Below are 25,994 nucleotides of genomic sequence, written 5' to 3'. Positions count from 1 at the left end.
AGATGTTTTCCTATTCACAGAGAAAAACCACTGCAGTTACTTCAGTTTCTTATCTTTCAGTTACTAATTCGTGTCTTTGTGGATTAGCTGTCCTGGTGTAAATGTATCTTGAAAGAGCACGTTTGTTCATTTCCTTTGGGTTTCTTCTATTTGTGTAGTCTAATGAATAAAAAATAATGGTGAAAATACTCATTTGACTTTGACTTGACTCCTTGTGTTCTTTGCAGTCAGTTTTCAGCTGAGCTCCCAAGTCCATATCCAGTAACGGATGGTGGGAAATTTTCCAGTCAAGTCAAGGATTTGGCTATGGATTGGCCCGAGTTTTTATCAAGGCTTGGTTATGATTATTACCTATAATATTACCTATATTATCTTTACTCAGAAAACTTGAGATATGCTAGATCTCAAGTATGTGACACAGAACATTGTTTTTTTCAGGAGAGCCTGCACTTACTGTTTGGATATGCTGTTCCTGGGAGATCAGCAGAAAGTTATAAAACCCTGCTCAGTCCAGGAATTACATTGAGGAATGCTTCTCGGGAAGTTACAGTTGCTTGAAGTAGGTGCTGTCCACAGTTTCTGTGCTTTATAAGGAGTACCTGGGAGCTCAAGCTGACAGCTGCAGGCATCTAACTCGATCAGGAGTGTCGGTGCTGCTGTTAGATGTGGTGCCTCAGCCATTATCTGTTTCCTTCTGTGATTGTATGGAAGCGTTGACACCAGCTGCTGATTGTGGTGTATCTTCCCCACTTGTGATGGAAATGCCAGGTCCCCTTTGATGCTGTGTCCTTTTCTAACATGGCAAACCAACAAGGGGGAGAATGCAGACAGACAACCCCAATTACTCTGTGGTTTTGATTTGGGAGCCTAATCCAATGAACATATTTTGATTCTCAGCAAGTCCTGAGTAACTGGTGGAAGAACGACCCAGCTTTGCTGTCTCTGTATTCAGTTTTCAGCATTCTTTCAATAAAAAGAAGGAACGGTCTTCTGTATCTTCTGCTCTGGGTAGTGCTGTACTTTCCACTGCTTCTAGATCAGTTTAGGTGAAGCACATGATTGACATAACATGTTTTATAAAAGTCTGTCTCGTGTCTTTCAAGCCTTTATAGGTGCTTTCAGCTTACTATAGAAAAATAAATGTTACTGCTCTCTGTTCATGTAAAATTAAAGAAGAATCCTCCATGGCATTTCAGGTAACTTTGGGAATTTTGACTACAGCATTCCCAGTAGTACAAGTTACTCAGAAAGTACATACAAACATGAAAAAAGAATCTGTTTCTTTTGGCCCTCCAGAATGATCTGATTTGTTCTCTTCCAAAAAGCTAAATGAATAACTCAAAACTGAGTTGAAGAAGTTACAAGTTGTAGCTAATTTAGCTATAACACTTTGGATTTCTTTCTTCACATTTTACAGTCGAGGATGCCTTTCTTGGTTCTCAAAGGCAGTGCTATAGCCATGCAGCAAACCTCACTTCTAGTAAAGGGTAGGACAGGGGCTGTACAACTCAGAAGCAGATGAATCCTGTAGAAGTTATTACCTCCTACACTTCCATGTGTCAAAGGAGCTGTTACTGATGGGAGATGTGAAAGTAAATCTGTAAAATGTCAATGGCATCTGAAGTTTTTGACGTGTTCAGAAGGGTAACATCACTTCATTCTAGGAATCAGTCAGTACATGTGCTTAAAGATGTGCCAAACCTTCATCAAGCTTGAGAGGTGACAAGTAATTTTATTGAAAGACTGGCAGTAGTTTTATCCTTCCAAGAAAACACTCCTCTTGGGAATCTTCAGTACCAAAGAACACATTTTCTGATTAAAAATTAAATCATTTCCTGCTCAAGCAATATTGTTAACATTACACAAGGGATTTAAAATCCAGGTTGTAAATTCCTCTTACGTGTGGGTATATGGTTATCCCTGCCTGGTACACGGAAGCTTTGTAATGTAACTGTGTTTTGTTCTAGCTATGCCCAATGATTTTTTGAACAGCATAAGTTAAAATTGGTGATAACACTATTTTGGCTTCACAATAAAAGTTACAAGAAATTTTTTTCAGTTGACATATTAGAGACAGAAAACACATTAAAGGGACTTGGCACTTCAAGGAGAAACATATTTTCTTTTTGGAAGTCTCTGCCAAGGACAGTCACTGAACCCAGGTGCTCAAACCTGATGAAATCATTGCAAAGCTGCTGGGTATTTTAGATGTGATTTCATTTCACTCCTTCAGGAAATGTTAATTTCTGTGTATGTGGTGCATTAGAACTTCGGGGGGGGGGGGGGAGGTGTCTTTAGTTTTGTCTCAAAATGAGTAATAGTGCTTAGTTTACACTGAAATTCTTACAAGCTTTGGGGTTCTTCATATTGCTTTTTTAGTGGAAATGAGATTATCAGAAGCACTTTGTATTGCCTTGTTCACTGACTTCAGTGTATGCTGCTTATCCTGGATAACTTATTTTCTGAGGTATTTTTTACACTGGTGATTGCTTGCACCCAGTTTTTCTGTTGCTTGTGTTGTTTCAATGCTAAATTAAAAATACTAGCTTCACATTTAGTTACATGCACGGAAGGAGAACAAAACTTTGGAACTTGGCTATCTATAAATAGTGCAGCTATGGGTAGCATGGCACTACAAAATATTTCTCAGGTTACGTAGTAGTAAAATGAGCAGTGGAACAAATATTAGTGAGACAAAAAGAATCAGATGTGGAGAATTTAGAAATGCTGAAAAAGTAATAGCCTAGGTTTGTGCTGAAACAAATGGATTGCAGATGCTCCTGAATAGGGAGCTTGGGTGCTATTTTTAGCTGGAAAAGTAGCTCTGAAGCTGTCTGATGTTACCCCGTGCAGTGTGTAAGTATGCAGGAAAAGTAAAGGCAGGTGAATGTCTTTAACCATGGAGTTTTTCATGTGAAAGGTCAGACTTTCATCACTCTCTGTGGGAGCTTCTGCTGGTTGGTTGAGATAAAGAAAGTAGTGTTACGGTCAAAGTGGGAGGCTGACTGCAGATAAGTAATGTGTGTATTGCTCTTTCAGGTTTGAGTATGAGCACAGTTGAAGAAGAGTCTGACACAGTGACAGTAGAAACCGTGAACTCTGTGACTTTGACTCAGGACACTGAAGGGAACCTTATACTTCATTGCCCTCAAAATGGTATAGAATTGTATTGCATAGTATTTTTTCTTCTTTTTCCATTGATCCAGCCATCGTACTTAGCTGCCCCCAAATTCTGTGAGCTACTTGGATTTAGATTATTGTGCTGCAATTAGTTCTGGTTTGGTTTAAAGAAGGATGAAGTGCCAAGTTAGATGTAAATCACAGAATTATGTATGTGTGTGCTCAACAAGGATATAGCTGTTCTGACTTCCCATGGTGGAAATGGGTTCTTAGAACCAAGCATGTACCCAGATTTCTGTAGACATAAGGGACTGGTTTGTGTGTGATGGACTGTGGACAGAATTTACAATGAAAACCCCACAGAAAATGCATGCTGAAGAAAGCACGTGAACTTTTGCTGCCTGTAACTTACACTGAGTTTCTGGACAGTAGTAAAGCACTAAACCAACCTATTGCATTTGCTTCTACCTTTTGGTTTGGCCCACTTTGTTAGCAGAACTCTGTCCAAAGCTGCACTTTGTTAACAGAAGGTAACCTATGTGTGTTTTTCTTGTTAGAAGCTGATGAAGTAGATTCTGAAGACAGCACTGAACCTCCACACAAGAGGCTTTGCTTGTCAGAGGATGATCAAAGCCTTGATGATTCCACCCCATGCATTTCTGTCGTTGCAGTTCCAAGTAAGTTCTTTTAACTTTATGTACTCCTGTAGCATGTGTTTCTTTTACTGAAGGTTAAAAGTGGACTCTTTGGATCACATTAGAATATTCTGTATGTTTTTTATTTTCTAATCTTAGTAATAGATGTAAGTATTGTCTCTACCTCTCAGAACCTTGGATGATTTTGCAGCAATCGTTATCTGTACAGTACTGGTAAACTAAGCCTGCCTTACATATAGAGGCCTGCAGGCACAGTGCATTGAATGAGTTGAAGTATTAGTGAATGAACAACAAACTAGATGCTCTCCTCCTGCAAAAGTGATTAGGTTTTTTTAATGCTCAAACAGTACAGTTAGTATTTCCCTATTTTGTAATACGAACTTATATGTTCTTCTTAAGGTAGAGACTGTTGTACAAAAGGTAGGCTGTGTACCGAATCAAGAAAGTTGCTTAAATATTAGATAGTTGAGTATAATCTCCCTAAGGGAGGCAAAACCAGATCTAGCAAGTTAAAATACTGATTTACAGTACCTAGAGTGGCTGTTTATTTGGTGGACCTTAGTAGAAACTCCTTAGAAGTAAAGGCATTATCACATTGTTGAAGGAAAATTGGGGAAAAAGAGTGCAGCTGAAAGATTTGAACATTGCCCTTTAGTAATTGGAAAACATTAAAGGTAGGGCTGGAAAGGAAGCATTAATTCTGTTCCAAATGTTTGCACCAAACCAAACACCTTTTATTTATATGCTTCACAGTAGGTCTTAGTTGTAGTGTAGAGCTGAAGGCTTCAAAACCCATATTTAAATTTATAAAGAGGAACTGTTGATAATAATTTTGACGATTTTACTGTGTCGATAAATAAACACCGAATAAGGCCTCTCTAACTCACTGCAAAAGTAGCAATTTAGAAAATCTGTAGCATGCATAAAAAATGTTACAGGTGTAAGGCATGCAACTAATTTACCCATTCTGAAGTTTCAGAAAATGAGCAGAGCTTCGAGGTGACCATGACTGCTACCACTGAGGTAGCTGAAGATGAAATTAACGAAGGAACTGTTACTCAGATTCAGGTACAGTAAAACTTCAGAATCGACCTATTTGATGTACAGTTTGATTTTAAATTGAAGCAAAAGGGAAACAGATAGCAGAAAGGCTTATTAAATTAATAACATTTAGTATGAACCTCATGTATTTGAGCATTGGTCTTGCCTGTAAAATGTTGTTCCATAGAAGTGCAGTTGAACCATTTGATGTACAAAAAAGGTTATTTGCAGTGTGCCTTGCTGCACAAAAAGCAATACAGTAAGAAGTAATAAATGTAACCCTCCACTGATAATTTTTATGCTCTGTGATCTGCACAGAAGACAAGCTTATATGTTATTTCTGTCATTCTTTGATTATAAATTAAGCCTTACAGCAGGCCTAAATATGCTTTGTCTTGTCAGCGGTACATACAGCTCTCACTGTGGATATGCCATGTCTAAAAGTTCTGGATTGGAGATGCTAGACATAGTCCTCTTTCCACCAAAGCCAGTGAGACTCTTCCTATTCACTGTGCGTTAAACAGGATGAATAATGTCGCCACATTAATTCTCACAACATCTGTATATTAAGATGCTAAATCTTACTCAGATGTTTTAAGCGAGGTAAATGTATTTCTTATGCCATATGTAAAAAGTGGCACTTTCTGAGCAGTCAGCAAGGTAATGAGGTGTGCTGGTTTCATTTGCCTTCAAGTTATGCCACCATGCTAAATGCAGAGTGATAGAACTGGAGATCTTACTGTGTGATTTCATGTTGGTCTTTTCAAGATTCTTCAGAATGAGCAGCTGGATGAAATCTCCCCAATGGGCAATGAAGAAGTGTCAGCTGTTAGTCAAGCCTGGTTCACAACCAAGGAGGATAAGGATTCTCTAACAAATAAAGGTAGGATATATCAAATGCAGTTCTCCTGCGCTGTGAAAAGGTAAGCTGTTCCAGACGTCTCATAACATTTTGCAGGTCGTATAACATAATCTCTGGTCTGGCTTTTTTAGTGAAGTGTTTGAGAAGGCTGATTCTAAAAATGCTGAGAGATCTAATGCATTAAGTCGTCACCATCCCTCTTACACTTTTCATGCAAGGAGAAAGTTGGAACATTTGCAAAAGAAGAGAGGTCATGCACGCAGTGGTGACAGGGATTCTAGTGGCCCTGGTAGAGGACTTCTGTGGATGGAGAAGAGAAGGCTCAGGGGAAACCTAACACTCTTCTAATCCCTAAAGGGGGCCTACAAGAAATCTGAAGAGGAACTTTTATAAGAGCGTGTAGTGATAGGACAAGGGGGAATGGCTTTAAAGTGATAGAGAGGACATTTAGATGAGATCTTAGGCAGAAGCTCTTCCCTGTGAGGGTGCTGAGGTGCTGGCACAGGGTGCCCAGAGAAGCTGTGGCTGCCCCATCTCTGGCAGTGTTCAAGGCCAGGTTGGACACAGGGGCTTGGAGCAACCTGCTTTAGTGGAAGGTGTCCCTGCCCATGGCAGGGGCTTGGAACTGGATGAGCTTTAAGGTCCTTTCCAACCTAAATCAGTCTGTGATTCTGTGATTCATTCTATAACATGTGTTGGCACAGTTGGGGCAGACACTTGTGTTTGCTCCATTGGCACTTCTGCCTGGTTACGAGATGGAATGCTGCAGTCAAAGGTTCACCAGGCAAAAAATCAGTGCTCAGGTTAATACATCTTCCCTCAAGGAGAGTTTAATAGTTGGGCTATGTGTTGTGATTTATATTAAACAGTTTCTGGGTTTGAGTTGCTTCAGAAATAGAGGGATCATGCAGACCAGGATCTCCTGAAATAATCACTGCTACTCCTAAAACTGCCAACCCATTGGCATTCCTCCCTTTTAAAAACGTATCTGTGCAATCATGTGATAGTTGCTGAACTTTGGAGCTTTTTTTTTCTTTCCCCCAGGGGAACTGCCTTTCTAAACTTAGAGAAACAACTTAGTGTCAAATGAAGGCATGTTGTCTCTCCAGATTCCTCAGCCTTTACTATTTTTCTTAACCTGATTTTACCTCTTTCTAGGGGAAAAAAAAAACCAAAACCTTTTCAGTCAGTCCAAAGCAACTCCCCTTTTTATTAAAAAACTTTAGGAAGAAAAGAAATGTTTTTCTCTCACAGAAGCAAATGATCTTTTACTCAGTGTATTGCTGAGTCAATGAAAAAATGAGTGTGAGGCACAGGGAACCTGGGTGTTGGATATGGAAACTTCAGAGAAAGGGAGCCAAGCAGCTCTGTCAGTGACCAGTCTCTCGTCCCAAGTGTGCACCAACAGTTGCTTATAACAGCCAATAAATAATTTCTCTCTGTTTTCTCTGTCCTTATTTATTACCTTTATAGAGCATCAGAGCTATTCGGTGTTCAGTCCAAGGACAGGGGCAGAGATGAGACAGCAAAGAGATTGCTTTGCATCCCAACACTGAGGTAGCTGGGTGGAAGTAGTGAGAAATGATGTTGTTCCAGTTCCTGTGCTCTAGGGTGAGAAGCAGCACAGGGATTATGATCTTTTCAGTAGCCAGTGGTAAAGGACTTTGGCTGGGAGCAGAACATTCTCAGCTGTGACTCGAGGAGCATGTTCTAGTGATTTGTCAGAGAAATAAATGACTGTTTTCATGTGACATGGTGGCCTCAGGTTTGATATGTGTCTTGTTAAATATATTAGAAGTTGTGTTTTTAGCTGTTTCACAGACGTATCCACTGACCATTTATCACAAGTGGCGTTTAGTTGTGAATTAATGAGGGCACTAAATACGGTGATCTTTAATTAAGAGATTAATAATTTAAGGAAGACAATTCCAGTAAAATACACCCAGAAAAATATTTGAGAATCCATGCTAGCTGAACTGTTCTTGGGGTCTCCATGATTTTTCACAGCTGTGGAGGAATCCTGGTGTGCATCTCCTTCTACAGTGGCTGGGAGTGCAACGTGTGTTGCCTGAGCTCACCATTTTATAGCAGTCTCCACCTGATAATGTTTTCTTTCAAGACCTGTGGCCAGGTTATTACAATCTTTGCACTGCATATGCAAACACATGAAGTGCAAAATATATACCCTTTCCTAAGATAGCTGGGTATTACAGGTTATTCCATGGAAAGATTAGCAGTATCCCTTTATGTCAGTTCAGGTGCTTGGGTGGATGCGTGAATTGGCAACAGCAGCAGATTATTATTCTGGCCCTACAGCTTTGGAAGAAGAGGTTGAAGCCATCAGGCACACAGGGAAGAGTTTTCTTTCATCACTTCCAGTGGAATTAGTAATAATGCCTGGACTTTCCATTATAATTGGATTTGAGTAAACAGGCTCTTGATGTGTTCTGCCTCTCAGCTCTGGTAATTAGCAGGCTGAGAAGGAAGTACCCTGATTTTTCTGAGCAGCGATGGGCAGGTAGCCAGCACACACCAGTATCTAAACTGGATCACCAGCATAATCTTAATTGTAAGTGATCATTAATATTAGGTGTGGTATGAGGGGGAAAAAGAGAAATCTATCTATAAATTTAGGGTAGGAATGTTTTATTGGTAGACCTCAAGTTTGAAAATTTCTCTGTGAATAACAAAGTCCGTCAGGTTTGCTTTGAAAGCTTAGCTGGCATTGTAGTTACTAAGGGCATAGGCAGAGAAGAAACACTTACCTTGATTCTTTATCTTAACTGTGACCACTGGTGTTATTCCCAATGCAAAATAAAAATGAGACAGATAGGGACCAGCTTGTCAAAATAAACTAGGCAGAGCATTTATCTCGATGTAAAGCACTCACAATAGGTAGCACTACGCAGATGCTGGGAAGTGGCAAGGCATACAAGAACCCAACGTTGTTGCTAATTCCTCAAGTAATATTATGAGTCACATATTTAAGTCCCAGCTTTTGGAATCGTTTGAGTGCATGTAAATTACACGTGTTGATTTAAAAACAGAAACTTTCCACTTGTGGCTGAGGAGAGAGGCTGAAAATGTGACTTCACAGCACATAGAGGAATTGATGTCTTTTTAAAAGTGCATGGGACGGGTCTGACTCATGTGTAAACGTTAGTTGGCAGTTACTAGGGATTGTTTATCAGTTCTGAAACAGCATCTGTTTAAAATCTAGTTAGTTTAAGTAGCTAAAATTACTCTTAACTGCAGTAACGAGGGTCGTGTCTTCTGATATTTCTGTCCTTGCTGTTTTGCTTTCACTTCAGTAATTAGCTGGTCATTTTTGTTTTCAGGCCATAAGTGGAAGCAAGGGATGTGGTCCAAGGAAGAAATTGATATTTTGATGAGTAACATTGAGCGTTATTTAAAGGTATGTGTTAGAGTACGTTATCTGCTAGTTGGCATGGTGATGCAGCTCCTGCTGGAAACCAGCTTTCTTTAGGACTTCTCAGAATATGCAATAAGTGATTCCAATCAATTTGTAGTAGGAATTATCATTACCCATTTGCAATACATAAGAAAATTGTATCCATACACAGGATTTAAGACTAGTGAGTATAACATTGCTTTTAATTTGGGTACTGAATACGACCCATTTTAGAATTTCATGTCAGAATGCTCAGTGGCTTAATCTCTCTGAATATACATCACTCATGAAACCTTTGGTGAAGACAGAGGAAAAATACTGTGCTAGGAGTAGAGATAATTTCCTTACAAAGCATTGAATACAACTTCCAGACTTCTTTGATGCCATATCTGTATTTGTTTACTACACAAAGAGAATGTCTGGATCTGCTTAATATATCGGTGTCAGAGTTCAGTGTAAAAATAGGCCTGCAGTTAACATGCTGACAGTGATAATTGGCCATAAGTCATGTTTGTGTTAGGCTGACAGCTGAGAATAGTTCAGCTGAGTCCTTAAAGCTGAAAATATATAGCCTGGGTATTGCAGGTTCACCATCATTCATTTGTGATCAAAAAAAGCCCTGAATTTAGTCTTCATCGGTATAAAAACCTCAGTATCAGTTGTAGAAAGTGTGCCTACCTACACGTGTGTTAGAATTTCTGCCACAAAATCATTCATAAGTAATACTGTTTTTTAACTCTAGAGACTTTTTTTTTAAGCTAACTAAATAAGTTGTTAGAGTTACTGATAGCTCGTTTTGTTCATTTATTTCCCACTAAATAAGTTGTTAGAGTTACTGATAGCTCATTTTGTTCATTAATTTCCAATTTATCTGCTTTCTTGTACTGCTTCGAATAAGTGAAGTTCAGTGATTTTTAGTTGAAGCTGAAGTTAAACTAAAGCTCTCCTCTTATACTTACCTCCTCTATTCTTATCAAACTTACTTTGAGTTTCCATCAGAACAAGAAAAGTAGTTTAGTAGGAAACCAATTTCTTTCAGAGAAGGAATATCTAAAATTAAAAGTAATAAATGGATATAGCAGCATTTGACAACCTTCCCATGTATGACCCCAGGCTAATTCCACCACAGTATGTTTTCCATGATGTTCTAAATGGTGATTCAGTTTTTGACCTTAAAATGTTTTAAATGCGGATTAAAGTCAGAGCATCTGTGTCTATGTGGACTCTGTTGTGATAAATAAAACCCCAAACCTTGTGTTCAAGGGTTTGTACTTGAGGTAGCTAATTCATACTCAGTTTAGCTTTTGGCCTGTATTATTTGTGATACATAGAAGGTTGCATCATAGTATGTGCATCAGTTCTTAAGTGTTCTGCTTCTTGATTTCTAGGAAACTTTCTCTAAGGTGTTATGTTTGTGGTTTTCTGTTTATTTTGTAAATGCTTTCTTCTAGGCCCGTGGAATAAAAGATGCCACTGAAATTATATTTGAAATGTCAAAAGATGAAAGAAAAGATTTCTACAGGACAATAGCTTGGGGTCTGAATAGGCCTCTCTTTGCTGTCTATAGAAGAGTTCTTCGCATGTATGATGACAGAAATCATGTTGGAAAGTATGCAAACCTCTAATGCTGCATGGTTTTATTGGTATGAGGAGGGTCATGTGTGTAATGTTTGACATGTTATATGTGACACACAAGATTGTAGCCAAGCAGACCTAGCTCTTCTTAATCACAAGTAACCTCTGCTGAATGCTGGTAGATCAACCTTGACAATAATTGTGTTAAACTGAAGGTATTCACACTTAAAAGATGTAGAGAGGATTCTGATATCATTAGAAGACTTAGACAGAAGCGCACATCTGCTGAGATGTAGTTTCTTTCTAGAACAGTGACCTTGAGCTAATTGACCTTCATCCCTGTACCCTTAGTTTGCCCACCTGTAAAGCAGTGGGTATCAGTGGGTAGGGCACCATTCAGAATTACTGAAAAGAATGTTAGAATTTAGTTTTTAAAGGTAGTCGAAAATGAAAAACACAATCTCAGTGCTTAATGGACAGTCAGCTTTAGAGTGACTGTGAACTGAGACAGGAGGGGTTAAAAACCAGCTGTTTGTTTGAGACACTAATACACAGAATTCTGATTCTGTTCTTGGTAGTAAGATCACCGAGAATGAGGAATTTTGCTGGCAAATGAGAGGAATGTTAGAGCAGATCGCCTGAGAAATGCACTAATGTGGAAAATGGCATTAGTTCTTCATGTTCTTTCAGTCAGATTGTTCCTTACAGCTGAAATTCTGAATCTCTTGTAACTAAATGTGTACTATGTGTAGCAAAGCAAAAATATTTCTGCTGTATGCTTTATGTTTAAAATCATGTCTTTTAATTTACCTGTTCTTTAGGTATACTCCTGAGGAAATTGAAAAGCTTAAAGAGTAAGTCTTTTTTATTACCAAGGTCAAGCTACCTTATTTATATACCTTGTTTATATTTAGTAGCTTGAGCGGTTTCTACAGGTTATGTTACATGAAATCACTGAAAAGTGGTTAATTTAGAAGTAAATTTGATTGCTCCAACTCTATCAGAAAATAGCAGTCACTAAATTAATCAGAGGAGAAAGGAAAATGCAAAGGTTATTTCTAAAGAAAGTGGCAGGTCAAGGGTAGGATCTGCCATGTGAAGTATTAGAGAGATACGTAAATTATGAGTAAGGCTCTTTGATTTTGACTATGAAACTGATAGATCAAGGAGGGGCTGCAGGCTTCACCTGCTTTTGCTGCTTTCCAGGGTTGAGCAGTTTGAAGAAACCATGTTGGACTGAAGGCAGGAAGGGAATGTATTTCATTGCATTGATGGATATGTTTGGATCAGTTTAGTTTGTTTGTCATTTGCAAGCTGCCAGCAGTTCCAGATGTGTCAGAAGTAATCATGGCTCATCATGTTAAGCAACCTGTTGTTATCTGCAGGAGGGAAATAACAGTTAAAATTATGAACATGATTATGCAGTGTTCTACTTCATCTAAATTGTAGGATGACTGTATTTTCATCAGGCATTATTTAGGTTTCTCAAGTGATCTCTATTCCACCTGAAAAACCTTGAGGAACTTCTGTAGAATGGATGTTGGCTGTTTATCTAAACATTCAGATTGTAATTAAACCTCAGAACATTCCTGCAAGACAGATACTAAGCATTTTATGACTATCCTGTGGCTTAGCTGGTCCAAAAGGCTTCTTGAAAGACATAAAAATTAGCAGGGATGATAGAAAACATTAATACTGTAGCAGCAGAGTGACTCCCCATTCTGTCTTTAAGCCTGTAAACTTAACATTTACCTGGTTTTTATTAGAATGTATATTTATTAGAGTGTATTTGATACTTTAGTAATCTCATAACTGGATATAGTGCTAATGAGCATGTTTCTGTTTAGGCTGAGAGTAAAGCATGGAAACGATTGGGCCACAATAGGAGCTGCCCTGGGGAGAAGTGCTTCATCTGTAAAAGATCGGTGTAGACTGATGAAGGATACCTGCAACACAGGTGAGGTAAATGCTGGTGCCAGTAATGGATGCTCTAGTTAAAACTTGTTACCTTTGCCTTTGTCACTGGTGCTCTCAGAGATGTGTCACTCTGAACTGAGGAACTTACAGTGTGAAATCTGGGGACATCTGTAGAACGTATTTGCTATAGGTTTCTTCAGTTTCACTTCTTAAAGATCAGAACACTCAGTTTATTTTTGCAGTCCATTATCCATCATATCTTTATAGAATCATAGAATAGTTAGGGTTGGAAGGGACCTTAAGATCATCTAGTTCCAACCCCCCTGCCATGAGAAGCATATGTTTCTGAGGTGGATTAGAAAGTAATTTCCCTTGTGTTTGATGATTCTAAACATACACTGTATATATGGTGTCAGTTCAGAAACAGTGCACTTTAGGAATAAATTACTGTTTATTTTGTAGTGTGTATATTCAAATGGAAGGAAAATTTAGCCAGACCTCATGTAATTATGTATTTCCTGTCATAATTTACTTAACGAACACAATTCATGTAACTTGGACCAGTTTGCTTTGGCCAGTGTCTTGGTGAGTTGTTTGTGGCTTCATTCATCTGTGACAAGAAGAGAAAGGAACTTGGCAGCAAAACAATGGAATTATGCATTTGCTAACCAAGAAGTGATATATATTGTTAGTCAGTAGGAACAGTTACATTTTCTTCACAAGTCAATGTTTGTATCTGGAATAAGGTGTTAGGCGCTGAACATAAATGTCTGTTGATATGTTACGGATCAGAACAAGGCATCTGCTGCTTTTCTCTTTTAGGGAAGTGGACAGAGAAGGAAGAAAAAAGACTAGCAGAGGTAGTGCACGAGCTAACAAGCACAGAACCAGGTGACATTGTCACACAAGGTGTATCGTGGGCTGCTGTGGCAGAACGGGTCGGGACGCGCTCTGAAAAGCAATGCCGCTCTAAATGGCTCAACTATCTCAACTGGAAACAAAGTGGGGGCACTGAGTGGACCAAGGAAGATGAAATAAATCTCATCTTGAGGTTTGTTATTTCAGTTACTTGTAAAGGTTTGTGATACATGATGCTAGCAGGATTCCATTGGGGTCCATTTTGCTGGTTTCTTAGACACTAAAAGCTCTAGAACCCACCAAAAATCACTGCTGTGTTTACAGTTCCCAGAGATTTATTATTGAACATATTTTTTGTTTTTTGTTTTTTTAGTGAATGTTAGTGTTCGTGAAAGGTGTCAGATTGAAAACCCTGGAGACTGAAGTCTTCTTTATTCCACAGAAAAGGTACAGCACAGGCAGCAACCGTGCAAGCTTCCCACACGTTGCCCCACCAGTGCGCTTTAACCCTTAACTGGAGGGTTGTTCAGTCTCCCTGCCCGTTCAGTCCTTGGCCTCTCTGCTGAGATGAGCCACAAGGGTCCAGTGTGGTGGTGGTTTCTGTGATGTGGACATCTTGTCTACAAAGAACTAAACTGAGACTGCAAATTAATTTCATGTAGGCCACCAAACACTTAATTGAATATCAACATCTTTGTCTATGTTTAAAGTGGCAACCTGAAAGCAACTTGGAAATCTTTTGCTCTCTCCAGTCCTCCTCCCATTTTGAATGCCTTTAACTCAGGCTTTTTAGCCAGTGGATTTTTATGGGTTGATAGTTTTGGGTGGGAATAAAAAGCCAAGGCATCCAGGGAATCTAAGCATTATTTACAAAGCAATATCCACTAATTTACTGAGGCTGTTTGACATGAACTCCAAATGAGGAACCTGATTCCACATTTCAGAATGTGCTGGTTATAATTTTTAGTATTTGGGTACAAATGGTATCTGGTTTGGTCTGTCCAGGTATCCTTAACTCATCCTGCAGGGTTGGTTTTGGTAGCTTGTTTCTTTTTTCCCCTTTTTTTTGTAACTCAGGAAGTGTGGAGTGCTATTGCTTGGTTTGTGAAGAGAACTTTTCCTAACTTCCATAAAAATCTTTTCCTCTCTCACTGTTCATCTCTTGTTCATATGCTCCACATGCAGATGAGATGGAGGCAGCCCAAAGATACTTGTAGTATTCAAACAGATTCTGGCAGAATCCAGTGTGTGCTTAACATCTGCCAAAATTACACGAAGACTGCCCCTTACCTGTAGAGCCTGATGGGATTGACTTAGGAGGAACTGTTCAATACTGTAGTTAACTTCATCTACTTTGGCTAAGAAGCATCTGAGAGGAGGCAAAAACCTATGTTAAGGATGGATGAGTGTTTTGTAGGAGAAAACAGAAGTAAATACCATAACATGAAATTAATTAAGTGAAAGTTCAGAGTGAATCTCAGGAAGTGTTTCCTGCCTTGGAGATGTGTTTGGGGAATGGCTTTCCAAAGAGAAAAGATGCAAAGACCATCATTTGGAATGCTTCACATAATCTGATCAAAGTCCTAATGTCTATGTAAATAGGGAGAATAATCCTGCATGGCAAGGAGATAGACTGGATCATCTAACAGGTCTAGTCCATCTTCTGTTGTTTATGATTCTGCTTGACCTCTGGCAGCGTGGAGCCTTGGAAGCCTGTGTCGATTCATGAGCTCTGTTGGACTATTCACTAGCATGCCATTTTGCTGCTGTTAACGTGTGACAAGACCAGAGATCTGCAACACCCCTTCCAGGCTGGAGGGTAGTTTCTAACAGGTAAATATTTTCTGTATCCTGCCAGGATAGCGGAACTTGAAGTTTCTGATGAAAATGACATCAATTGGGATTTACTAGCTGAAGGATGGAGTAGTGTCCGCTCACCACAGTGGCTTCGGAGTAAATGGTGGACCATTAAAAGACAGATTGCAAACCACAAAGATGTTTCATTCCCTGGTAATGTACTACTTGCACACTTCTCTTCTGAAAGCTCCTTTCACAAATGGCAAAGGAATAAGGCTGCATTTTGTTGTCTACTTACAGCTTTCCTGGCCAAAGAGCACATTGCTCCTTTGCTGGAAGTTACTGGCCCTTTGGATCTGCTGGCTGGATTGCTCCTACAAGCAGTCCTTAAGCGTTTCAGTTGAAACAAACCGAGCTGATGTAAAATCTACTCTTTAGTTGTATACCAACTTACCTCACTTGGGCTAAAGTGAGAGCATGTATATAAGCAGCTCAGCTGGCAGATCTCAGATGATGATGATCTTTGGTATGGAGGGCAGTGACCTCTTCAGGTGGAAGAGGGTATGTATCTGCAGCCTAACAGTATCACCTCTGGTTAGATCTGTTACCTTTAAAATGTTAAAATGTAATCTGTGTGAGGTGCTGAACCTTAGGAGTAGACAGAAAGTAGATCTACTATGAGCTATGCAGTAAGGAGAAGGGGAGGAGTTGGGAATACACACCTCTCACAGCATTTTCTCATTCTTGGTTGGAGAAACTAGTGCCTGGCCAATGGGTATTTCAGTCTCCATGACCTTCAGTCCTCTTTTTCTCTGACTTGGGGAGAGGAAAAAAAATCAGAGAGATTAATCATGTTATAATGAAAGGTTTAATTTAATGGACACTTTTGCTATGGTCATTGCTGTGGTTATATATTAGTCGTGCCTCGGAGCTGCAGTCGAGAAGGTAGCCCTGTTATGCTTACCATATGTTAATAGGCAGTTGTTGCACCAAATAATAACAACATAAATACGCCACTGAATCAAGAGGCTCCACTCTCTTTTCCCCGACAAAATGTCATGCTGTCAAGAGTGGGAGATGTTGAAGCTGCATTCAATACAGTTTGCTGTGTTGGATGCTAGAAAAACAGAGGTCTCTGCCTTTGTAACCTTATATATGTCAGCTCGTCCCTCAGTGGGACCGAAGTAATCACAGGGAAGAAGGGTGGGTGGGTTTATTGTATCAGGGGGCCACTTCACGTACCTATGAAGAGATGTAGGTTAACCCCTGTGATACGAATTCTCTCTTGCTCCCTATTATCAGTGACACCTCTTGAGCAAAGCTCTATGAAGAGATGTAGGTTAACCCCTGTGATATGAATTCTCTCTTGCTCCCTGTTATCAGTGACACCTCTTGAGCAAAGCCGCTTCCACATCTTGGAAGATCGGAGGGTTTATTTCTGGTAGCAGCATTACACAACTAGTGACACTTTATTGTAGCTTGGGGATATACCATCCATGCTTTTGGAGAGCTCCAAAATTTTAGCAGCTTTCCATTTTTTCCTCAAGCATCCTAAAATGTTTACGTTCCTTGAGAAAATCAAGTTCACTCCAGTAGTTTACTGTAAATGTGGTTTATGTATGTACTAAATTTCTAGTTGATGTATCTCTATAAGGCTCCAAATTCAAGGCCAGGTTGGACAGAGCCTTGGATGACATGGTCTGGTGTGAGATGTCCCTGCCCATGGCAGGGGTTGGAACTGGATGATGTTAATTAAAGTCCTTTCCAACCCAAACCATTTATGATTCAGAAGGATTTTGGTTACTTGGTTCATTGTGGATGAATCTCACATGCAGCATTTCAAATGTGCCTCTTCAACGTGCTTTAGCATGAGTATTCTTTCTCTCAGTGCTGATAAAGGGTCTTAAACAGCTCCATGAGAACCAAAAAAACAACCCAGGGCACCAGCTTTCGGAGAACAAATCTGGAAGTGGATTACCAAACACCAATCCCAGCTCGGGGGTGCAGCACGTGCAGATTCGAGTGGCTCGCTTAGAGGAGAACGCAGGCAACGCACCGAGCCCTATGGCAGCTTTGCAGATTCCAGTCCAGATTACCCATGTCTGTAAGTAGCTGAAACTAACACCTCTGTCCTCTAATGAAACCTACAACTTCCTTCTGTTAAGATGGTGAAGGAGGAGTGGGCATGTCATAAACAATTCTGTTAAATCCACTTTGGTTTTGCCATCATTTCAGATTAAGGATTTCTGGATTCCATTTGCCTGTTTCTGACTTTGTTAGGCAAGTGTAGGTGTTCCTGTGACAGTAGTACCAAGAAGCTGCAATTGGAGCACCTGGACATAGTAGCTGTGTGTCTGTGTACACGCACACAAGAGCTTGCCATATGATCTGTTCTTTGAAAAGGCTTCAGTACACAAGGCTCTTAATGAAGATGCAGTATGTATGTTTATTCCTTAAGTTTCTTCTGGTAGCTCTTGTTCAGAACAATATCATGTACAAGATCTACTTTTGTAAAATATAGACACTGCTGTCCCTAAGTTCTGATGAAGGACACTCAGGGGAAGGCATATAGTGTTTTTTTTCCAAGTCCTGCTTTTCATTATGGAGTTATTTCTGGGCACAAACACTCTGGAAGGTGTTAGCTGCTGAGTCACACTGATAATCTGCTCTGACCTCTTTATTGTGTTGTAAGTTGGTGCCTCCTGTGCTTTTAAGGATGAACTTTGCTCCTTATCAAACATTTATTACCAGGTCTATTTTGATTGTAGTGCTTATTGCTTGCTTTTGTAACTAATCTTACTTAATGATTCTAGTCACTCCAGTTGAGTCACCCCATGTGCAGCATGTGGTCGCCATTGTATACTGTTTGCAGTGTTTATCATTTGTGAAGTTCATTAGGAAAACTTAGTGCTTCATTCTTGCTGATTGCAAAATTAGTTAATTAGGTTAAGAACTGATTCTTCAGACAGTGACTGGATAGGTATTTAGTAAAGTAATTTTTCTTTATAATTTCATTGCATTAGCCTACCTGAATGTACTTACTAAGTGCCAGTTTCATCATATCTGGTTTATTTTTTAATTAGAATGACACACAACACCAAGCCAAGAACTCTTTACTTAATACTTCAGTGGCCTCAGACTTTCAACCCAGCTTGGCCAGAGCTGTTGGGTTTTGATGAGCAGACAAGATGTGCTGGTGTTCTATAACCTTTAGTCCTCTCGGAATTGAATCCCGCAATGGTTATTCTGTGGTGCCAGTTTTCCCTGTCTGCCTCACAAGCCTTTTTCTCATTTCAGTCAGCTTTCCTGAAGAATTTCTGCTTGTGTAATCAAAGTGGATTTTGTATTGTGTCTCTCCCAGTCCCATGAGAGCTGAACCTGTTAGCCACTTTCAGCTGCATCTGATAGAAGGCTCAAGGTTTCAAAGGGGTAATTCCTGTAAGCCTCATGAACATAACTGGCTTAGGTAACAGACAGGCCACATTTTACAGCTGTCTGCTACTAGGTGCCAGGAAATCTGCAGCAGGAAACCTTGAACATGCCACTGCAACAATAAAAGCTTCAAAATTGGAGCTTGTATCTTCTTAAGAGACCAAAACTACCCCACTTTGAAGCCACAGAGTCTGAGGTGGACAGGTTTCCAGTGCTTGGAGGACTGCTGTTGTCATGTAGGTCTTTTGCCCCCCTTTTTTTTTATATGTATGAAATTAATCCCAGGCAAAATATTACTTAAAATATTATTTTGCCTCCAGCATCCCAAAACTTCCGAGGTTTTTAACCATGATTATGGTTCTGAATAGGTTTTTTTGATATATGATAAATCTTTGGGTTCAAGATGTTCGGACGTGACAATCTTGAAATACCTGCTATCTGAACTGTTTTCAGTGCTTCTTTTTGTTACTTTTAGAATTAACGGAGATAATTACATAAATAAGTACCCACTTGTAGTAAGGATACTGACAGCTTCTGTACACTGCAATCATAACACACGGGGTGGCAGATATCTTGGGGTGCATCTGACGTTTCAACAGTGGTGGACATACTGTGGAGGGCAGAAAAGTTAAAAATGCAAAAAAACCCCCCTGACATCAGTTTAGAACAAGGAATACATGATCCAAAGGATATCATTGCACCAGAACCTCTTATAAATCTCATTACAAAAGTAATTAGGTCACATCATATAACTTTATTTGTATGACTTTATCTCTGTGCACTAAAACCATACCTTCTTTCTCTTGCTCTTTTGGATTTAGAATGCCCTCTTTAAATAGTGTTGTATCTTGGGTACCAATTAGAGAACCTTGTCATTAGGATTGCAGCCAGTTTTCTTTTCCCTCTTACCGGAATTAACAGTACCCTGCTATGTAACAATTATAGTACGTTGTGCTTTCTGCAAGGCTGAAACCTTTTGGCTTACATACTTTCCTTTTCTTATTCCATTTTGCAGCCTCAACTGATTCCCCTGCTGCTACTGTTGACTCTGAGACAATAACACTAAACAGTGGAACACTACAGACCTTTGAGATTCTTCCAGTAAGTAACAAGAACTGATATTTGTTACTGTGCTTTTTTCCTTTAAGCACGGCTACTTCTTAGGAATTGTGTGTTTCCCAAAGAACCAGTTCTCAAGTAGAAAGAGAAAGTTACAAGATCTAGAACTTAAAAGTTCAGAGCAAAATGCACTTCTAAGTGTCGTTCATTAGGGCTGTGAAATAAAATGTGAAGTACAGTTAAATGCTTTAAATCTTAATGCCTTACTGCTACAAAGTTTTCCTTTGTACTTGTTGTTTTTCTCCTGAACTCTGACATAACAGAGCCAGAGGAAGCTCCCAGCAAGTAAAGATTTTGTCAGTTCTATTATACTGTAATTTATAACACTTTCTTTTTCATCTCAGTGTTAAGAGTTAAGTTGAATTTGTTCCCTTCTTACCTGCTATTTGTACAGTGTAATAGAGTCTTAGCCTTAAATACATGTCTTGGTAGCTGAAGCATGTGGACGAGTTTCTCCTTTTCAGTGCTGTACAACAGTAGAGGTTGGATTCGTTTGTTTTCCAGGAGACTTACAGGTAGCTACTTCATGTAAACAAGCATTCTCTGAGCACGGCCCAGGGAGGCGGTGTGTTTGGGTATTAAACTTGTGTTGTCTTCTGTAGTCTTTCCATCTCCAGCCGACTGGAACACCGGGTACATACTTACTACAGACAAGCTCAAGCCAGGGCCTTCCTTTAACACTGACGACTAGTCCTACCATGACCCTAACAGCTGCTGCTGCTCCAGCTTCCCCAGAACAGATCATAGTTCATGCCTTATCGGTATGTATTTTGAGCAGTGAAAAGACTGGAGTTTGGACAGTGCAGGGAGGGGAACAGAATAATGCAGGACCTTGTGTGTGCATGTGGAATCCAAAAAGCAGTTCTTAAGGCAGAACAGTGTTACTTCACTTTAAAATACTGAAGAGTGAGAATGTCTTTTTGTGTATTGCTTTTAAAAAGCAACTTCAGGTTGCTTCGAAACAGCTTAGGGAGCAACTTGGTGCTTACTGTGGCTGAGTAGGGTGTCTCCATCTAGTGGCTTGCTCCCCAGTGAAACAAAACACTACAGTTTCCTCTTAAAGCTTCCAGTTAGTCTCGCAAATAAACGTTGGTGTTCACAAAACTTGTGCAGTAATGACAGCACTACTTTTTATTGGAGGGAAGGAGAAGCAAACGGGAGATTGAATAACAAAAGTCATGTAAAATTCAGGGGAAAAAACCTCTGATCTTTTGAATCTACAGTGATCCTCACCTGAACAGTTGCCTCTTTCATACATGTATTGCCTTTATTTGTGACTTAAAGAACAGATGATGCCAAATTCAGTCTACAGATTTCATCATTGAAGTCCAGGGACGGTCAACAGATGATCTGGGTGATATATATATCATAGAATTCTAAAATACCACATTGAAGGGACTTCAAGGATCATTTGGTTCAACCTTTCTAGGCAAAGCATATATGTAAAACTCTAAATAGTACTTAGTTCTTTGAATCCTTTTGCTTTTATTTGCTGTAAGATTTGAAGGTACTTGGAGGAAAATCTCTGATTTATTATTTTTGTGGATTTTGTTTGTGTCTCTTTTTGCCAACACTGCTTTACAGCCAGAGCATTTGTTAAACACAAGTGACAATGTCACAGTGCAGTGCCACACGCCGAGTGTCATAATCCGCACCGTTGCTGCCGAAGAGATCTCCTCCTCTGTCACTCAGGCAGAACTTACAGTTGATTCAGACATTCAGTCGGCCCATCTGACAGATCCTCCTGACACCCTGGAAACAAACACCTTCCCGGATGATATCCATCAGTCCAAGCTGAGCGATCAACAGTCAGCCTACAATGAAGATGAGGCCTCCAAATTCAGCAGCAGGGATAGTAGTGAACTGATGGATGGAGTTATGGTAAGAACTGAGGAGGGAATTTCAGACGCCAGCCTGAAACAGGAAGAGGATTCACACTCTGATTTACCCAGCACTTACGTTACTGAGGTAAGGGAGTGCATGATACTTGATATTTTCCCTGTTTCTGCATGGATAATAATTTCATTGCATCTTCAACCTTTACATTAAGCTGTTTATATGAAATCTGTCAGTGATTTCAAGTACATCATAGTTCTGTGTTTTGTTCAGATCCTCTATCCTTGAGCTTCATTAATGTGTTATGGGTGTGAAAGCGATGGCATTTAATTTGGTACTAAAGCTTGTATTTGACTTAATGGGGAACATGGAATACCTCACAAGATGTGGAGTTGCTTCACTACTCGGTACTTTTGTATGATGGTGTGGAAAGTGGGAATATTAGTGGCACCTTCATCTGATTACTATTTGATGCTGCTATTTTAAACTAGGCTGTTAATTGTCCAACATATACTTTAGAGGCAGATAGACTGCTGAGTAAGGGAGGTAAGGTAGCATATTTAGGTTTTGGTTTATGAAACTAGGAACAGAGATGCACCACAGTTTCCATTTTTGAGGACTTCAATGGAACATGCTACTCCAGTTAAATATCTGTTAAATTGGAATTGGAATCATTTAAGCTATTTCTCTGGCCTCAGTTTTACTCCACTCCAACACCTGAGATGAGTTTATCCAACTGATTTCAGGTATTTGGATTGTTTATGCTAAATTCCTCCATCTTTCAGTTGCTGGAACTATGATAATGAGTAAGTCAAGGAAAATAGAGATGCTACAAAGAAGGTAACTCTCTTTAGTAGGTGGAAAATACTTTCCTTAGAAGCTTGAGCAGGTTAGACTGCGGGAAGAGATGAGTTAGATTCAGATACCCCATTCTCTTCTCTAAACCACAGTACTCTACAGCTGCTGTAATTCTGCATTATCAGACTTGAAAATCCATTGTTGATAGGATTTGGCTTTGTTAGACTGCTGCTTTGAAAAGATTTCTCATAGACACTGCATATCCGTTACGCTCTTACAAAGAGGAGCATCTTTGTACTTCTCACCAGTCTGCTACTGCAGCAGCATTTGAATCCTGAATACATCCAAAGCTGGGGATTATTGTTCCACTTTCCTCTTTCTTGCCTCGTGGTTGATATAGTTGTGATGAGATTCTCAACAGCTGGGGCAGCCCATCAGCTTAAAATTGCAGCCTCTCAAGGTAGAATTAGTAAACTTTTGCTATAAACCTACTTCCCAGTTACACTTTGTAGAAATCACTTATGGCAAGCAGAATATAAAGAGCTACTAAACTTTTTTTCTACACAATACAACAAACAGAGTTTGTAATTCTAATTTGCTTTACATTTCTGGTCAGGTTCAAGTTTGACATGTGTATTTAAATTCTAGGAAACAGCGAACCGGCTGTGAGTAACTCTTGAGTAAAAAGTTACTCTAGAAAGACATGCCTACATTTTGCTGTCTTTCAGTCAGTGTTATTTTTATGTTCTTGACAGTATTGTCACTGTGGGTGTGGGTAGTGGGAAGCAGGCAGTCATGCTGCAGGGTTTTATTATTTCTGGCTGGGAAAGGTGCCCATTCGCCACAATGGTTTCTTTAATTTTTCACGCCTCCTCTTCCCCGTTTCAAGCCCTGCAGCATATTGCTTATCATGGGCAGGTCCTCTGTGTGCTCTGCAGAAAGCTGCTTCTGCACGTCAGGCATACAGCACCTTGCCTGAATGGGTGCACATCAGGACCAGGTCGAGTTCACTGAGCTGCAGCACAGGTAGTCAGCTCCTCTTCAGCAGCACTGGGGAAGGGGTTTTCAGGCAGGTGCCTTTGCAAAAATACTGTTGTAGGGAAACAGGTTTTCCTAAAAGAAACCCCATGAGGTGGACGAACTGAAGGATTTTCTTGAACAGAGAGAGGCTGTAACCTCCCCCAGACATTTCCTGCTCCCTCTGAAGAGAGCGGTAAGTCCAGGTACCTCCCATTCTGCCAGCAACATTTGCTAGAGTTCTACGTCAGTGATTCATGGAATTATAGATTGCTTAGAGTTGGAAGGGACCTTAAAAGTCATAAGCCTTAAGCACGTTACACACAAAACCTGGAATCCAAATACCTCTGCTTATTCTGGCAGTACTATCTAGGATGTCTTCACTGCCTTTGCAGAACCAGGATTCTGCCGGAGTGTGGCGTGGCAGTGAGTAAGCCAGACGTATTACTGCCATTCCAGTACTACAAGACCCCAGGAAGAGGCAGCAGGAGCAGTTACTACAGGACTGGAAGAGACCAAGGGTATTGACAACTCGTACGTGGAAAGAATCAGTGTGTTGAGAACTTTTCTATGTCATGAAGTTCAGCTAAAAAAGTTTGGAGCCAACTTACAGTCAGCAAGTGACAGGGCAAGCAAGGCACAGCGATTAAAATGGGTCTTTTGAGCTCCGTGTTCAGTAGTTAAAACTTGACACAGGTGTAGAAGTTGTGAAACTAAATACTAACTTCAGATAAAGCTATTGCGTTTGTGGAGCTGGTAAGTACCATAAAGGTATGCTTCAGTGTCTCAGAACATCTAGGCAGCAATTAGTGGAGAAGCTTAGTTATTCCTCTTTGAACACAAAACATTTGACTTAAAAGGGAACATTTTATCACCACCTTGCAGTCTCTTCTGCCCTTGTGCTGCTCACAAGTTAGAATTCCTCTCATCTTGTTTTGGATGCCTGCACTAGGATGAAACATGCCCTATAAATGCTGAAGTAAACTAGCTGAGATGCTGACGTTTCAATTTAATGAGATAGAATTCATCCAGGGGGTCTACTGCTTACTCTGGAGTGTGGCTGAGCAAGGCAAGTTTTTCTGTTAATGCAACCAAGAGTACATACTCACGTCCTGTTCTTCTGTGTTGTGCAGGACCTGGGTTCTCCAACGATAGAAGAACAAGTTGATCAGCCTACAATAGATGATGAGGCTGTGCTTATTGTTCCTTCTTCCCATGGTTTTATCCAGACAACAGATGATATAGACAACGAATCAGTCTTGCCCCTGACAACTCTAACAGGTACGACAGTTCCTTTCAGATGGTCGATGCCAGAGGTAGGATTCATAAATGGCACTTGAGAGTTCCTGTAAACAACACTTTCTAGATCCTTGCTTTCTCTTAAGTAGTTCTCCATGTCATTGCTATGAAACCAAGCAAGTTGGTTACCCAGCTGGTATCAGCAGAAGTGGAAGAAAGCCCCACTTAACCCTGTGTGAAAAGCATTGGAACAGCAGCTGCTTCATCTGCTGCTGAGCTGTTACCATCACCCTTGAGCCTTGAATTAGTACACGCAGGCTAATAAGTAACTCTTTCTTTAGTGTGCATTTCTTCATGCCTGGTGCTTGAATGAAATTTCTTATCTGAGAGAAAACCAGAGGCATCAGAAGCGCACTTGATGCCTCTTAGTGAGGGGCTGGGCTCTCAGGAGGGGCTGTTTGCACAGCACTCAGCTTGCACCATGCTTCCCAGTGCCAAGAGTCATCTCGGGCTCAGAAGCAGCACAGATACATTCCCACTGCTGCACCTGACAAATACTCCTTTCCAGAGGAGGGATCTCCTTGTAGAGCCATCAGAGGGTCAGCATTAGGCCTGATACACTAGTCACTCGTGGGTCCAAATGTGACACTGGTTGCATCTGTGTTAGTCATACCTTACCTTGAAACTGGAAATTGAGAACTGCCCAGTTTGAGCAACATTGCTTAAAGTCCTTTAAAATTCCAGATGGTGTTTTCTGTCTCCTAAGTGTGTTTTATATCTTGTTATAATGGGACAGTAAATAGTTCTGATGTACTGTGTCTCTTGACAGATCCTATCCTGCAGCATCACGGAGATGGGTCACACATTATTGGCTCATCGTTGGGCAGTCCTGACTCAGAAGATTCAAAGGATGTTGAAGATTTAGTGAGCTGTCACTGAGAAGCAGAAATTGTGTCCATTTTCTATTGACCATGTTTGCGTTGTGAAATCAGTTACAACCCTGTGCCACATTTCCAAAGAAAGGAGTCAGGCTGTGTCCTTAAACAGAAACTTCCAGTGTGAAATGACTACAGTGCACTTTCTCTGCTCAGGCTGGTTACCTCCTTTGTCAAGGGTCACAGAGCAGCCAGCTGAAGCCTCATGTACTGCGTCTCAGCCAGGGTGTCTCTGTTCTAAAGAACCTCTGTTGCAGTGCTCGCTGGTAGCATCCACGTGGTCAGTTCGGATCTGACACGTTACTGATGTGCTTGGACTGCACATCTGGGAACCTGGACACAAGTCAAGGATCATGGACTGTAGCCTCTTAGTGCCGCAG

At 40.3% G+C, this 25,994-nt stretch overlaps 1 protein-coding gene across 1 annotated transcript; it reads left to right on the top strand.

The window, feature by feature from the left end:
* The first annotated feature begins 1,518 nt into the window (after positions 1-1,518).
* On the top strand, positions 1,519-25,837 carry DMTF1 (cyclin D binding myb-like transcription factor 1). Its single transcript, XM_010014267.1, has 17 exons — positions 1,519-1,592; positions 3,040-3,156; positions 3,678-3,797; positions 4,750-4,844; positions 5,586-5,700; positions 9,018-9,094; positions 10,543-10,700; positions 11,488-11,520; positions 12,514-12,623; positions 13,406-13,634; positions 15,300-15,451; positions 17,127-17,342; positions 19,686-19,771; positions 20,392-20,550; positions 21,374-21,757; positions 24,574-24,721; positions 25,509-25,837. The coding sequence occupies exons 2-17, from the start codon at positions 3,048-3,050 to the stop codon at positions 25,616-25,618; spliced, it is 2,301 nt and encodes a 766-aa protein (XP_010012569.1). The 5' UTR covers positions 1,519-1,592; positions 3,040-3,047; the 3' UTR covers positions 25,619-25,837.
* Positions 25,838-25,994: the final 157 nt, after the last annotated feature.

This window comes from Nestor notabilis, unplaced genomic scaffold, assembly GCF_000696875.1.
Source record: "Nestor notabilis isolate BGI_N333 unplaced genomic scaffold, ASM69687v1 scaffold10825, whole genome shotgun sequence".
NCBI classification, from domain to species: domain Eukaryota; kingdom Metazoa; phylum Chordata; class Aves; order Psittaciformes; family Psittacidae; genus Nestor; species Nestor notabilis.
Note: the sequence above shows the minus strand (reverse complement) of the source record. Positions and strands in the feature narration are given on the sequence as shown.

Bases quoted from the DNA above. Each gene is read 5' to 3' on its own strand.
- DMTF1 (XM_010014267.1), top strand. From the start codon at position 3,048: ATGAGCACAGTTGAAGAAGAGTCTGACACAGTGACAGTAGAAACCGTG. The intron at 4,845-5,585 runs GTACAGTAAAAC...GGTCTTTTCAAG, and splicing joins GAACTGTTACTCAGATTCAG to ATTCTTCAGAATGAGCAGCT. The intron at 11,521-12,513 runs GTAAGTCTTTTT...GTTTCTGTTTAG, and splicing joins GAAATTGAAAAGCTTAAAGA to GCTGAGAGTAAAGCATGGAA.